The 15,021-nt window shown below is 39.4% G+C and overlaps 1 protein-coding gene across 1 annotated transcript in view; it reads left to right on the forward strand.

Moving 5' to 3' along the window:
* The window catches only part of MGAT5 (alpha-1,6-mannosylglycoprotein 6-beta-N-acetylglucosaminyltransferase), a 165,048-nt gene that overhangs the window by 81,416 nt on the left and 68,611 nt on the right, over positions 1 to 15,021 (forward strand). Inside the window, exons 6-9 of the mRNA XM_065413559.1 lie at positions 366 to 527; positions 3,175 to 3,344; positions 4,342 to 4,476; positions 13,972 to 14,105. Of these exons, the coding sequence (XP_065269631.1) occupies positions 366 to 527; positions 3,175 to 3,344; positions 4,342 to 4,476; positions 13,972 to 14,105 (601 nt within the window). The remainder of the gene's footprint in view (positions 1 to 365; positions 528 to 3,174; positions 3,345 to 4,341; positions 4,477 to 13,971; positions 14,106 to 15,021) is intronic.

Consider the following 15,021-nt stretch of genomic DNA (forward strand, 5'->3'; position numbering starts at 1 on the left):
TATCTGAGGTAGAGCCACTTAGGCTCACTTTGTAACCACATAATCAAAAACAGAACTATGATACTATACAAATAAAAATCCTTTCTGAGCTCTGCATAAACTCATGACTTTGGTATTTTCCACGCTATAAGGTAGTAATAAAAATAACTGACTCTTCTGTAGTGATAGTGATTTCCAGCCAAAGGTCTCTATAGACTTTATAAGTGTTAATTAAAGCCTTAACCACCTGTGAGATAGGCGGTATATTTTTCTTCATTTTACAAATGGGGGATGTGAAGCACAGAGTGTTTAAGTATGACAGATTGTCACTGAAGAACATTACACTGTATGAAGTTCTCATTTTATTACTTAATGTTTAATTGAAGGCTGAAATCCATACCAACTTTGATCTCCTCTACAAAATGATGTCAAGGCATGAAGAATTCCGATGGATGATGTTGCGCATCAGACGAATGGCTGATGCTTGGATTGAAGCAATTAAGTCACTTGCAGAAAAGCAAAACCTGGAGAAAAGAAAACGAAAAAAAGTGAGTTTTTTATTAACCGCTTCTGGCAGTTGAAATCATAACAGCTTTTGGAAAGTGTGCTTGTCATCTAAGCAGTGCTTGAGGGGGAAGAGGTAAAAATTACTTAATCTCTTATTTGTTCTTACTCCCGTTTCCAAGAAGATCTCAGTGGGGCTAGTAGATTATTTTTTGTGTAGGGGTTTTGGGGGAGAGGGGTTAGGGAGGGTGTGGGATTTTTTAAAATATACAGGATTGCTATGTGTTTGTGTTAGAGAAGGCAGGATCAAAGGAATATGCCTTACACTTGGAGCAAAAAGGTATGTGTGTGTGGGGGGAGCGGGGGTTGTGATGGTCTTTAGTTCTTGGGGGAGTTTGTGCCACAGTTTCAAACTGGCCCACAGAGACAAGATTTTCCCTTATTATAGATTGCACCAGAGGAGTGGAGTTGTCGACCACTGTCTTCATCCCAGAGCTTTAGATGGATGGACTTTTAGATATGCTTGGGCCCAGGCTATGGATTGCCATGAAGATAAGGACTGAGATCTTGAATGTGATTTGAAATTCTCTGGGAAATCAGTGTTGAGAACTGTGGACAGGTCTGATGTGTTGCTGAGGAGACGTTCTACAGCAATTTATACTAGTTGGCATTTAAGCAATGAAGGCTTCATGCCCAGGTGTATTACATTTGTGCAGTCCAACTGAGAGATGATAGACATAAATAACTGAGGCCAGGTCATCATCTGCCAGGATGGAATTGAGACTTTTAGCTAATCAGAGATGATAGAAAGCATTGCTGCTATGTGAGAGCTTATCAGTGAGATATCCAAGAGGACTCCTAAACTAAAGACTGAATTGACCGATTGCAGACCAAAGGAGACTTTAACTTGTCTGCAATTCTTCAAAATGCTTTCCTCTGTCAACTAGTATCACTTCTGCTCCGGTTCAGCTTCAGCCAGCTTCTCTTCATCTCTGAGCTGATCTCATCCAATCACTGAGCCAAACTTGGTGATAGTGCTGTGGTCGTGTGTGGTGAAGGATAGGTAGGGCTGTTTGTCATCTTCATGTTGCTGGTACTTGAGTCAGTGTTGTCTGACCAGTGCACCTAGTGGATGTATATAGTTGAAAAGGGCCAGAGAGGGAACTCATCCTTGTGGGATGACGTGCAGTTTTCCATTCCTATTTGTTGGGTGCATCCTCCAGGAGGGACTCAGACCATATCAGCGTATTGCCCTGCATTCCTGCCACCTCTCACAGACAAGACAACAGTATTTCCTGATCGACTGTGTCAAATGTTGCGGAGATGACCAGGAAGATTAGAATGGATGTTTGCCCTCAGTCAACTAACAGGAGACCATTCATGAGTGCCACTGAAATGATTTTAATTCCATATCCTGGCCTGAAGCCAGGTTGTTCCAGGTTCAGAATATTAGTTTCAATTAGTTGACCTTGTAGTTGGCCTTCAGCTAATTTCTCTATGAAGGGAGATGAGAGGTTTGACATAGGGTGATAGTTGGCTATGTCTCCTGAGTGTGTTTGCTCAGTTTTGGTCTGACAATTTTGTGTTTGAAGGAAGAAGGGAAGATTCCTTCTCTGAGGTGTTGACTATTTTGGTCAGGAACGGTACCAGTTGTTCAGAACTATCTTTTACGAGCCAGGAATGATGCGGCTTGGATTTACAAATCATGGGTCGAGATTCCCTTAGGGCATCCAGAACTTCTTGAGTGAACTATTTAAACTGTGGGAATGCAGTTGGGCTATTGATTGGTAGGGATAGGTGGTGCAGATCCATGCTGTTAGAGAATGTGCCAAGATGATCTTGTCATCAAAGTAGGATGATAGTTCTTCACAGCGTTTGGTGCTCAGTTATGATACAGGTTGTAGTGCTTATTTACAAAGGTCATAAAGGATTTGGAGAGCTGCAGAGAAAAATTCCCTCCATTGGGGTGGGGGAGCACCCTTGTCACTCTTGTGCAGTCCAGAGTGGTTTGTGTGTGCAGCCGTGTGAAGTAGCCCCAGAGAGAAACATGTCGTTTCCTTCTCAGCTGGAGTGTCGAGCTAGTGCAAGTACCTAATGAGAAAATATGGTCCTCCAAGAGCAGAAGAAATGTTGTCATGTCCTGTAATTAATCTTGTCTTATTAGTCTTCAGACTCCTTTAATTTTTAATGGGAATTACTTAACATTCCAATGTTTGAATGATGAAACTGCTATCTTCACATATTGTATAAAATGTGAGTTAATTGTAACATTTTATTTTCTGTTTTCCTTGTTATAATCTTTTTGATCTCAAACTTTATTGGGACGAAAAGGCAAACACCTTTTTATATATAGAATCATATTTTTTTCCATCTCAGTCTGCTTCCCCTCATTTTTAATGCATTTTCTTGTTGTGTAATCATATTGTTTAGATCATATCTGAGGATGTAAAAGATTTAAAAAGGCACTCCAGTGGTTTGTAAAAATGGTCTAAAGCAATGAAGTAGTACTATTACAATTAGTAGAGTGGCAGGGCTATTGAGAAATGTAACAGTTCTTTGATTAAATTGGCTAAAAAACCAAATGTTTGAGTTGGAATGTGGAGAGAGCAAGAAGGAACCAACATAAAGTACATTGGTTAATTAGTTGCAGAATTAATGTTGTTACTGCTTACATGTGGCTTTCTTTTTCAGATCCTTGTTCATTTGGGACTTTTAACAAAGGAATCCGGATTCAAGATCGCAGAGAATGCATTTAGTGGTGGCCCACTTGGTGAATTAGTCCAATGGAGTGATTTAATTACATCTCTCTACTTACTGGGCCATGACATTAGGATTTCATCTTCACTGGCAGAGCTCAAGGAGTAAGAAGATTATTTTCAATTTTGAAACTAGAATACAAAAAAGAAATTGTAAACTCCTGAAGCCTCTATTAGTACTGTCTATAATTTCTTGAAGAGGAAAATGAAAGTGATAATTCACTAAACAGGAGATAAGAAGATTATTTTCATGAGCTAAATATATGCACTGTGAAAAGGATAATATGTTTTCATTGTAGCTGCAGCCTCCTGAGATTTCATAAATTAGTGCTGGAAAATTCAAACTAAGCAGCTTAATTTTTTACCATTGCAGGTGCTTTAAACATCTGCAACAAGATACATTACTGACTATTCTAATTCCATGTCCTTTAGCTTAAATTTATAATATTCCCCACTCCGCATCCACCTATTTAGAGTCTTAAATAAATTAATTTTAATGCAGTTAAGTGCTCTGAAAATGCTTATATTTCAGTCAAATTTACATTAGTTTCTTTTGTACGATAAAGTCATTTTGGTTTTTAGTCTCAGTGACACTTCGTCCTGCTTTAATGCTTTTTATAATGCACCGGTTTAAGATTGGGCATTTGTCCTTTTTTCTGTAGCTTTCATTTTTACAATATATACAATGAAACCATATTATAGTGAATTCTGATATAACAAAATAGTTAATAAAATACTAGAAGTGATATCCAAATTGCTTCAGTATATCGCATTTGCTTTGTGAAAATTGCTGCTCAGGTTATATTTGTACTTCTGTTTAGACTAGAGAAAATACTCAGTGACAAGAGTCTACTATAAGAAGTCTCTATTTTACTGTACTTAATCCATTTTGCAGTAAACTTTTTAGAATGTTTTACTGGCTTTCAGCAGTAAGAGATTAAAATTGCACATATGAAGTTAGTGTCTTTGCAAAATTAGAATAATTGACCAATGTGATTTTTTTTTAATGTAATTGGATTATCAATACAAATTGCATATCGCATGAATGCAGAAAGGTGCTGAAATATTCTCCCCCCTCCCCCTTGTTTTTTTTTTTTAATAGGATTATGAAGAAGGTTGTAGGTAACAGATCTGGCTGCCCCACCCAGGGAGATAAAGTGGTAGAACTCATTTACATTGATATTGTGGGACTTACTCAGTTTAAGAAAACGCTTGGTCCATCATGGGTTCATTACCAGTAAGTATTACTCTTATCTGACCATTTGCAGAAGCTCTTTAACAAAAGCATTTGAGTAGCACATGTGCAGTAAATATATAAAATACTGACCTGAGTACCATCCAGTCTGAACTGAATTTATTTGAAAATTAAGCTGTTAAAAACTACTTTACGTCTTTCATTGTTATTAGGAGAATAATGAATAAAGAGTCTATTGCCTTTTTCTTTTCTAAACCATCTTTCTCCTCCCCTTTGAAAGTCTGCAAGACACAGTATATCAGAGATGCATTGTAGCATTTCAGAATATTGTTATATTGTTGAAATTGTGTATTCCACCTAAGCTGCTACTTTCGCTCTCTCCTCATTTGCTCCTTATGAGTGCTTTGTTCTTTTTACCTTAAATCAAATGATAAATGTACCAGCAAGCAAATTGAGTTCACTTTTTCAATTGAAGTAGTGTGTGTCATCTTCTATAATGTAAAACAAAATCACTAACTTAGTCCTCATGAAAGGTGTTGGATTGACAGTCCTGGTGTTACCAGCTTTGCCTGTTACTTTGGGGTATGCTCATTTATTAGAGTTACTCTTCTGGGGAGAGCAGTTTCTGTACTTCTGTCAATGTACTGCATGTGTCACTTGTGTTCTCATATGGCGCTCTACTTATCCCTGCTGCAAGTTCCCTCCCCACGGAGCTATCCTGCAGGACCTATGTTCCCCGGGGCTGGGTTCTTCCAGCCCCAGAATCAGACACACACACATTAACAGAGCACGTCTGAGAGGACCAGGTTACTCAGCACTCCCAAGCTGATGCCGTATATGTCCCTGGACTCAGTAGGCTGGGTTGAGCAGCATTTCCAAGCTGTCACCCTTATATGCCATGGGCACAGAATAGAGTATGCCTGAGCAGGATGGGTCAAGCAGCACTTTCAGTCTGCCACCCTCATATGTCCCAGGTTCAGCATGTCTCTATCCCCACTTTCACGTTACAATTGTTCTGGTAGTAACCCACTTGATGAGCAAACCCCACAGGATTTTTGGACGCTGCAGGGATCTTTTAGCTTAGGTATGAAGAGCATTGCTGCAGAGCGAATGAGGAAACAAAAGAAACACGCACAAGGGAGAGAGAGAAGCAACCAGCTTTATCATGAACATTATTTATTGCCAGGTAATAACCATAGGGGAGCCAAACAAACAAAACAGTTATAATATTAAATCTAACTTAAATTTGATTATAAAAGTCAGGGTTAGAAAACTATAATTGATCACGCAAGTAGGGTCAGAAGGCTATAACCAGAGAGAGAGAGCGAACTGGGTTTTCACCACTCCATGAAGCTTGAATCAATCAGGGGTCCCAGGTGGTGGTGGTAACTGAGGGTCCAGAGTGCTGGAGACAGGCAGAGCCCCCAGCACGATCAGTCAGGAGAAGATCCAGATTTTGGATCCAGGCATCAGAACACATACTTGAGCATGGGTACGGGTTTTTTTAGAGAAACAACAATGGTTCAAGGGAGAATACTAGATTTGTTTGTGTGAACTGATGGCTCAAGGGAGTATACCAAAGTTGTTTTTTTCAGGCTAGCCAATGGGAGCTGATCACTCCTGGCTATGGGCGGTGTTCCTTGGAGGGAGCTCACAATACAATTAGGGAGCTTCATTGTCTTGGATACCAATAAAGAATTTATTACTAGAATTGGTCTGATAACTACTGAGCAGGTGTGCAGGTGTGGGTTCATTAACATCTGGAGCAGAGATTCCCCCATCATGCAGTGCTTCCCTGCTTTTCTGGTCCCAGAGTTCCGTGCGGTTCTTGCCTTGGAATCTTTGTTCTCCATTCTGTATGCTAATGGAGATGTCTCCTTGTCCATCTTCCATGCAAATGAGGCTAGGGGAGTTTCCTTAATCCTGTCATCCTTATCCCAGGGGTTTAGGTGCGTCTCCTACTGCCTTTTCATTGCTTTTTGTAAGTCTGTCTTCTGAACGGTTCTGGTTCAAGCAGAGGCCCGGGGGGCGTGCGGAGGGGAGGTCTTTTGTGAGTCAGACAGGCTGGGTACTGTGCCCTGGTTCCCCAAGAACATAGAGCTGCTAGGTGACACTGGAGACTGAGGACCTCTGTTTATCCACTGAAATAGTACTTGCACAGTCAGTGGCAATACCTTTCACACACTGTCCCAACCTTGAGCTGGAGAGACCCATCTTTAAGGATGAATGGGTAGTTCAATCTCTGGCCTATTGAGTTTACTGGGGCTACAAGTTGTGGTGGCCTTTGTGATGTATAAATATCTGTCCACTGGGAACTGAACTGAGGCCATTAACTGCTATTATTATTAAGGGCATGAGAGTAAACTGTTCCACTGCATAGGAAAGATAAGAAGTATAGCAAGAGACCACCCTGGCTTAACCCGGAGATCTTCAATGATCTGAAACTCCAAAAAGAGTCCTACAAAAAAGTGGAAACTAGGTCAAATTACAAAGGATGAATGAATATCAACAAATAACACAAGTATGTAGGGGCAAAATTAGAAAGGCCAAGGCACAAAATGAGATTAAACTAGCTCTAGAGATAAAGAGTAACAAGAAAACATTCTAAAACTACATTAGACGCAAGAGGAAGACCAAGGACAGGGGTAGGCCCATTACTCAATGAGGGAGGAGGGGAGGCAGAAGTGCTACATGACTTTTCTTTCAGTTTTCACCAAAAAGATTTAGTAGCAATTGGACATCTAACATAGTGAATGATAGTGAAAATGAGGTATGATATGAGGCTAAAATAGGGAAAGAACAAGTTAAAAATTACTTTAACAAGTTAGGTATCTTCAAATCACCAGGGCCTGGTGAAATACATCCTAGAATACTCAAGGAGCTGACTGAGGAGATATCTGAGCCATTAGCAATTGACTTTGAAAAGTCAATTGACTTTGAAAAGTCATAGAATCCCCCCAACCAAGCCCCCCAAACACCCCCGCTAAGCCTCACCCCCTACATCAGGACCCCTGGACCCCCACCCCACTGAGCCCCAACCATCTGCACCCTGAGCTGCCGCGCCCCCCCCCCCCAGTTCCCCTCTACCACTGAGCCCTAACCACCTTCACCTGGACTCCCCTGCAGAGTCCCATTCCCCCTGCACGCAGAACCCTGCACCGAGCCCCTGTGCATCCAGATTCTTTCCCCTCCCCCCTCCCCCGGGCCTCCCACCGAGCTGCCTGCACCCAAATTGCACCACACAGAGCCCTGGTACTCGTGAGGGAATTATTTGCCAAAAAATTAAAATTCTGCAAAGTTCTGCATATTTTATTTGTTAAAATAACACACAAACACAAAATATATAATCATACCATTTTCAGTTATTTTTGTAATTTGCAAATAATTGAAAATGGTGTGATCATATTGTGTTATTTTGACAAAATATGCAAAATTTTAAAATGTATGCAGAATTTTTAATTTTTTGGAGCAGAATTCCCTCAGGAGTAAAAAAATGGGAAATGACTGCCTAGGAAGGAGTACTGCAGAAAGGGATCTAGGGATCAGAGTGGATCGATCACAAGCTAAATATGAGTCAACAGTGTAACACAGTTGCAAAGAAAACAAACATCATTCTGAGATGTATTAACAGTAGTGTTGTAAGCAAGACACGAGAAGTAATTCTTCTGCTCTACTCTGCGCTGATTAGGCCTCAACTGGAGTATTGTATCCAGTTCTGAGCGCCACATTTCAGGAAAGATGTGGACAAATTGGAGAAAGTCCAGAGAAGAGCAACAAAAATGGTTAAAGGTCTAGACATCATGTCCTGTGAGGGAAGACTGAAAAAATTGGGTTTGTTTAGTCCGGAGAAGAGAAGACTGATGGGGGATATGATAGCAGTTTTCAAGTACATAAAAGGTTGTTACAAGAAGGGAGAAAAATTATTCTCCTTAACCTCTGAGAATAGGACAAGAATCCATGAGCTTAAATTGCAGCAAGATATTAGGGGGAAAAAACTGTCAGGGTAGTTGAGTGCTGAAATAAATTCTCTTTCTGTCTCTCTGCCTCTCTCCCCACCACACTGGGGACCAGCAGGTCTAAAATAGCTTATTGCAAAATGTTTCAGTGTGCTGTAAAAAGGAATCCAAACTCCTGGATTTAATAAAATATTTTTTTTTGTGTGACTTGCAATCTTGACTGTTTCTAAATTGCTTCTAAATCAAGTTGGTGGTGTCACTCAAAATTCCCAATAAATTCTGTTTTTTAAAAGTGAATGTACTGAAATGTATTCTCGTGGAGGCAGAAAAAAGTCAGCTTAGCGTTTCTCCCAGCCTCAGTTTTTTCTAAGTTCCATCTTTTCCATCATAGGCTTATTTTAAATTACGCTCATGCCCAAGCTTGCACATTACAGAATTCTCTCATAGGGACTTGGAAGGAAATTCGAAATAAAGATAGGTTCTGCTCTGAGGAGCACACTAATCAATCTAATCTTGTTTTCCACTGAATTTCTTTGGTTGTCTTTCTGCCAGATATGATTCTATCATTAGGCCAGAATGGCAAAAAAACGTGTGTAAAATGAAAATGGTCCCTTCCTTTTTTTTCCCATTTAATTTCCTATTTGCCATGTTTTATAATGAAGATATGTAAATGTAGCATGACACCAAGGTTGTTTGATTAGCTTTCCATTTTTTTTATTTCATGAATCATTACATCTTAAAATGTCAATATATTTTCTCTATTTTTTTCTAATTCAACTTTTATCCTGGTTCATGAGTTTTGCAATTAAATTTGGCTCTAAACAAATTTGTGTGAACTACAATTTTTCTTAGTTTTGCTTTTTAAAATAAATTGGTTACCAGTGCCCCTTCCCCCATACACAAACAAAGAGTAACATAAGCTTCTTGGCAAATTTTGTCAGTGAAAGAATTTACTTAACCTGGATAATTCCAGTGTCAAAGCAGATGTTTACATATATTTTAGTTTATTCCAATAGAATGAACATTATCATATAGAACTGCTACCTTGTCATTGCTTCTTTACTAATTGCTGTCTTCATTTATTAATACTTAATAGCTGTACAGTTCTTGTTATAACTACAGTATGAGCACTTTTTTTTGTTCTATAGCGAAGCGAAGGGTGTTTCTGTGCTCGCATTCCTTAGTTTTATGTCAGTTAAATTCTCTCAGCAGATGTCCGTATGCTGACCAGTTTAGTCTGCTTGTACAGAACAGGCTTGAATGTGAATTAAATTCAAACTTGCTGTTTGTTCATTTCAATATTCACTGCCATATCAGTTTTGTAAGAGAACTTTAGCTCAAAGGAAGTTATTGATGATTTCAAATTAGGTGACTAGAGTTAGCAGCTCCAAAAGCAGCGACTCTTGCTGCTGGGAGTTCTGAAATTCTGAATGAACCAAATCCTGTTTTTGTTCATTTCTCTTGCTTGTAGCACCAGTGATGACATCAGGTAACACATGCTGTATGTCCAGTATCATTGGTGCTGCCAGTATCACGAATGTACCGAAACTGATTTGGCTTTGATGTATAACACGACTGCTATTCAAAATGAGCAACATTCTGTATAAATAAAAACAACGAGGAGTCCTTTTGGCACATTAGAGATTAACAAATTTATTTGGACATAAGCTTTCATGGGCTAGAACCCACTTCATCAGATGCATGAAGTGAAAAATACAGGAGCAGGTATAAATACATGTAAGGATGGGGATTGCTTTACCAAGTGTGAGTTCAGTCTAATGAGATAAATCAATTAACAGCAGGATACCAAGGGAGGAAAAATAACTTTTGAAATGGTAAGAGAGTGGCCCATTACAGACTGTTAACAACAAGGTGTGAGTAACAGTAGGGAGAAATTAGTATTGTGGAAAGTAAGTTTAGATTTTATAATGACCCAAACACTCCCAGTGCTTATTCAGGCCTAATCTGATGGTATTCTGTATAAAGAAGCCCTGAAAGGAAGTCTGCTTAAATTTTTACATTAGAAATGCAGGTCCTAACTAGCCAGAAAGATTCTGTGGCCTACACTGGAAAAGCCACCCATTGCTGACAGTAGATGTCAGGAATGGTGTTACCGAAGCATTGTTGAATGATTGTAAACTATTAGTACAGGCAAGGAAAAACAACAATAAGCATCAGCTACTGTAACTTTTAACAATGTTAAAACCCAAACTATAGGGAAATCAGGGGGAGGTTGTTCCTTTTTTTAAAAATAAATCCAGTCCCCGTTCTCCATCCTATCTTCCTTTCATAGACCTAGAGGTTTATTGCTCACTCTTAAGTTTTTATAGAAAATATACTAAATAATGTGGATATTTCAGTTGTTTGATTTTATTTTTTTCTTACTTTAAATACATTAGGCAGATTTATAGTGACCTTACTGTAGGTAAGAGTCTCTTGAAAGGTGCTTCTGAAAAACTTGATATATTTAAACGATTAAGTACTAATGTAATAGTGTGGTGTCTGAGCACAGTTTTCAGTAAGATCTTCCCTCACTCCCAAGCTATCGGAAGCATAGGACACTTCAGACTTCATTTAATACTTTCTGCTACAGTGTGTTCTGTGGAGATGGTTTAAAACCAGCAAATATATCCAAGAATTCGTGGTACATAATTATTTTTGTAACACTTAGAGTACTGCTGTTCAACATAAATGTCTCATTTTAAATAAAATCCATTAAGACTCAACCAAGCATGCCACTGCATACCCTTGCCAGCCTTACAGCAGTTCGAAGGCACTCCAACTGTCTGCATGTGTCATGACACACACCCTGCTGTGTCTTATGGCTCAGGTTTGCCTTTCCAGACCTTTCTTAACTGACCTTCCCTTTCCTTATTCGTTTCTCCATTCCCACATGCCATTATCGAATAAACACACCCTTCATTTACTTCCCTCCTTGATTAGCTTGCTTTCTGCTGCACCTTCCATCACTTCTGTATCTCTATCATCCTGCTGCTTCAGAGACCCTTTGTTTTCTCTATATTGGATCCTTTCCAATTACAGATCCAGCTGTTTAAATCAGCCTGTACATGTAGCATTAAATATACCTGAAGCATTTGTGCTCCTCATGTAGATGATTCAACAGGCCCCAATGAGGTCTCAATTCTTCAGCTTCCTAGAAGTCTCTCAAGTCACACATCTGACCAAAGTGTGCATTTATTAGGAATGCTGAATTGAGACTACCCAAGAAACAAGAATGCTGTTCTTACTCTCTGATTTACTGCTGCAGAGTCTGTTTTTGTCCTGCTGGAGTGTTCTCTGTGATGCAGAGATAATTGCCACTGTTGTAAAACGTTCTCAATGAAAACAGTTGACATAAAACACTGAATAACTACTACAGAAACTGAACTGTCAGCTTTGTTGTTTTGCGATTCACAGTATGTTGTATTTTTCTATTCATTTTGCTTGAAAGATCACTATAGGGATAAAACGTGTAAATTATTCTGTCCTGTGCTCTCAAATGAAGGTAACATTTCATATTAAAGCTACAATTTGCCATTGCTTTATGAATTTTCATTTAGACATTGGGGGCTGGAGGAGAAATTGTAAAAGAAATGTGTGAAACAAATGACTACAGATGACTGTACATATGTATTTTTAGGGCTAAGTTCTTTCTTCCTTTCTGAGGAAATGAGCTTATGCATAAGGTAGTGTATGGGGGCTGGGAGGGTAGATCACTTCTCAAAAGGGAGAGCAGCTGCTCACCAAGTCATTGGTTACTGTTGCAATCTGTTCCCCTTAGTACCTCATGCAGCTGCAAGACCCTCACCAGTGGGGGATGGAAAGTGGATCCATGTAACTGTAGATCAGTTGGCCATGCCTTCGCCCTCAATGTGCAGTGACATAGATCAAACCCTGCAGAGCTATACTCTATAGCACACTTTGGTGTAGACCCCACTTTTACAAGCTCCCTGCCGTCTATCTGCTACAACCCATATTTTGCTCTTTTTTGGGGGGAGGGGGGCAGTTCTGCTCCCTTTCAAAAACCGTATGTGTCGCTTGGGTTGTTGGAGACAATTCTCAGCCCTTAAAAAGATTAGGAGACACCAAAATTAGAATCGGTGTCCATTTAGAAGAGTCAGCAGTCATTATTTTCTATCTGAATTACATTAACCTAGGGGCCCCTAGTCATGGACCAGGACCCTGTAGTGCTAGGGGCTGTACATAGAACACAAAGATAGTCCCTGCCACGCAGAGCTTTCAGTCTGTACATAAGATAAGAAACAATAGCTCGATACAGACAGATGGGAGTGCAAGGAAACAATGAGACAACATTGGTCGGCATGACTGACAGTGGTCTCAACAAACTAGTGGCCTAACTGCTGTCAAGTTGTAGGCATCAAGGTAAAAAAAAAAAAAAAAAAGTTTTAAGGAGTGATTTGAAGGGAGATAATGAGGTAGCTTTGCATATGATTAAGGAGATCTCCTTCCAACCGTGAGGGGGCAGTATGGGAGAAAGCACAACGGTGCTTGTCTGAAAAGTTAACAAGTGGACAATGGAGGTTGGCATCATGGGCCAGTCCTTAGCAGGAGTCAGCATTTCAGTAGTGAATGAGAGATGTCAGCTACAGTGAGGATAGGCCATGATGGGCCTAGAAAGTAAAGACAAACCGCTTATGTTTGATGTGATAGAGAAGGGAGAGCCAGTGGAAGGATTCAAAGAGAGAGGTAAATTATACTTTTAAATCTTTTCTAGTTTTTGCTATAAATTAGGGACAGAAAGGAATTTAAAACCTTTTTCTTTGATTCTTTACACTGTGCCTTTAAGCAGCTAGTCCCAGATGAATATGCTAAGTTAATAAAGTGTATCCAACAAAACCAAATACCAGACATGTGCATTTTCCATTTTCATTTATATGAATGCACAGTAGTTAGTGACTTTTGAAACCTACATTTGAACAGAACATAAGAACGGCCGTACCAGGTCAGACCAAAGGTCCATCTAGCCCAGTATCCTGTCTACCGACAGTGGCCAATGCCAGGTGCCCCAGAGGGAGTGAACCTAACAGGCAATGATCAAGTGATCTCTCTCCTGCCATCCATCTCCACCCTCTGACAAACAGAGGCTAGGGACACCATTCCTTACCCATCCTGGCTAGTAGCCATTAATGGACTTAACCACCATGAATGTATCCAGTTCTCTTTTAAACACTGTTATAGTTCTAGCCTTCACAACCTCCTCAGGTAAGGAGTTCCACAAGTTGACTGTGCGCTGCGTGAAGAAGAACTTCCTTCTATTTGTTTTAAACCTGCTGCCTTTTAATTTCATTTGGTGACCCCTAGTTCTTGTATTATGGGAACAAGTAAATAACTTTTCCTTATCCACTTTCTCCACATTTGTTCTTCTCAAAGCCTGTTTGGTTGCATCTATGCTTGGTGACATTTATTATTTCAATGAAAATAAACAGTAAAAAACATTTTTGTGATTGCACAATTTAGAAATGATTAAGGTTTGTTCTGGGTAAAGGAAGTTCTTAAATTTAAAAGAAAAGCTTAGTCAAAGAAGAACATGAATGATTTTAATTGCTTGTTTTTCGTTCAGGTGTATGTTACGAGTACTGGATTCGTTCGGGACTGAACCTGAGTTTAATCATGCTCATTATGCCCAGTCTAAAGGCCACAAGACGCCGTGGGGGAAATGGAACCTTAATCCACAGCAGTTTTATACAATGTTCCGTAAGTATCCTTGTTTTCATATATAATTGCTTCTAGAGCTAGAATTAAAAGTGAATGTTCCCATTAGGGAGAATCTTTGCAGTTTCAAAAGCTAGGTCATAATCTAGCAAAACGCAGAGGGCAGGGGGCTAGTAATTCTGTTTTTGAATATGCAAAGCTGCAGTACACTCAGCACAAATGCACAAAAGAACGGTATTAACTGGATATAAATTTTGGTAAGGAGGTTTATTCTAAAATTAGTTTTCCAACACACACTGATGTCTGGAGTTCACTTTTGTTAGCTTCAGTTTCTCAAACACTTCTGCAGAGTGATTGGTGGTTGTTTTTTGACATATTTGCAGAGTGATTCCATTTGGTAGACTAAATTACTGTTGTATTTGATCATTTTAAGTCAGAGTTCTTCAGGCTGTGATGTTGTATTTATGCCTTTTTTCATAAGTTTTGTCTTTAACTGAACAGAGCACAATGCTTTCCCCATTGCTTTTTGTTCAGATATCATAAACTCACAATCTCCATCATTCAACATAATTTTTGCATCTGTAGTTTTCCTTGCATATAGTTTCAAGATTTGCTTGTACCTGGTTTGTTTTTCTGTTATGAGCATTTAAACTGAGGTGGACTGATTCAAATTATTTGAACCCAACAACCTGCAATTCTGTTGAAAATTAAAACATGTACTTGAGAACAATGTAGCTGAAAGTTGCACTTGACTATTATTAAAAGAAAAAAAAAGTAAAGCTGTTCAGTGGCTCTGAAATATTTAGACAGCTTATGCAATGCCTGATATGTGTGTCTGAAAAATCAGTGTCAGCTAATCAAATTGTTGGAGGGAGTGTAGTGTGTTTAGATCAAGAAATTGGGAGCCAGAACTTTTAGGTTGTATTCCTGTCTCTGCAGCTGTGACTCACTTATGTGA

This window comes from Emys orbicularis, chromosome 11 (assembly GCF_028017835.1).
Source record: "Emys orbicularis isolate rEmyOrb1 chromosome 11, rEmyOrb1.hap1, whole genome shotgun sequence".
Taxonomy (NCBI): Eukaryota; Metazoa; Chordata; order Testudines; family Emydidae; genus Emys; species Emys orbicularis.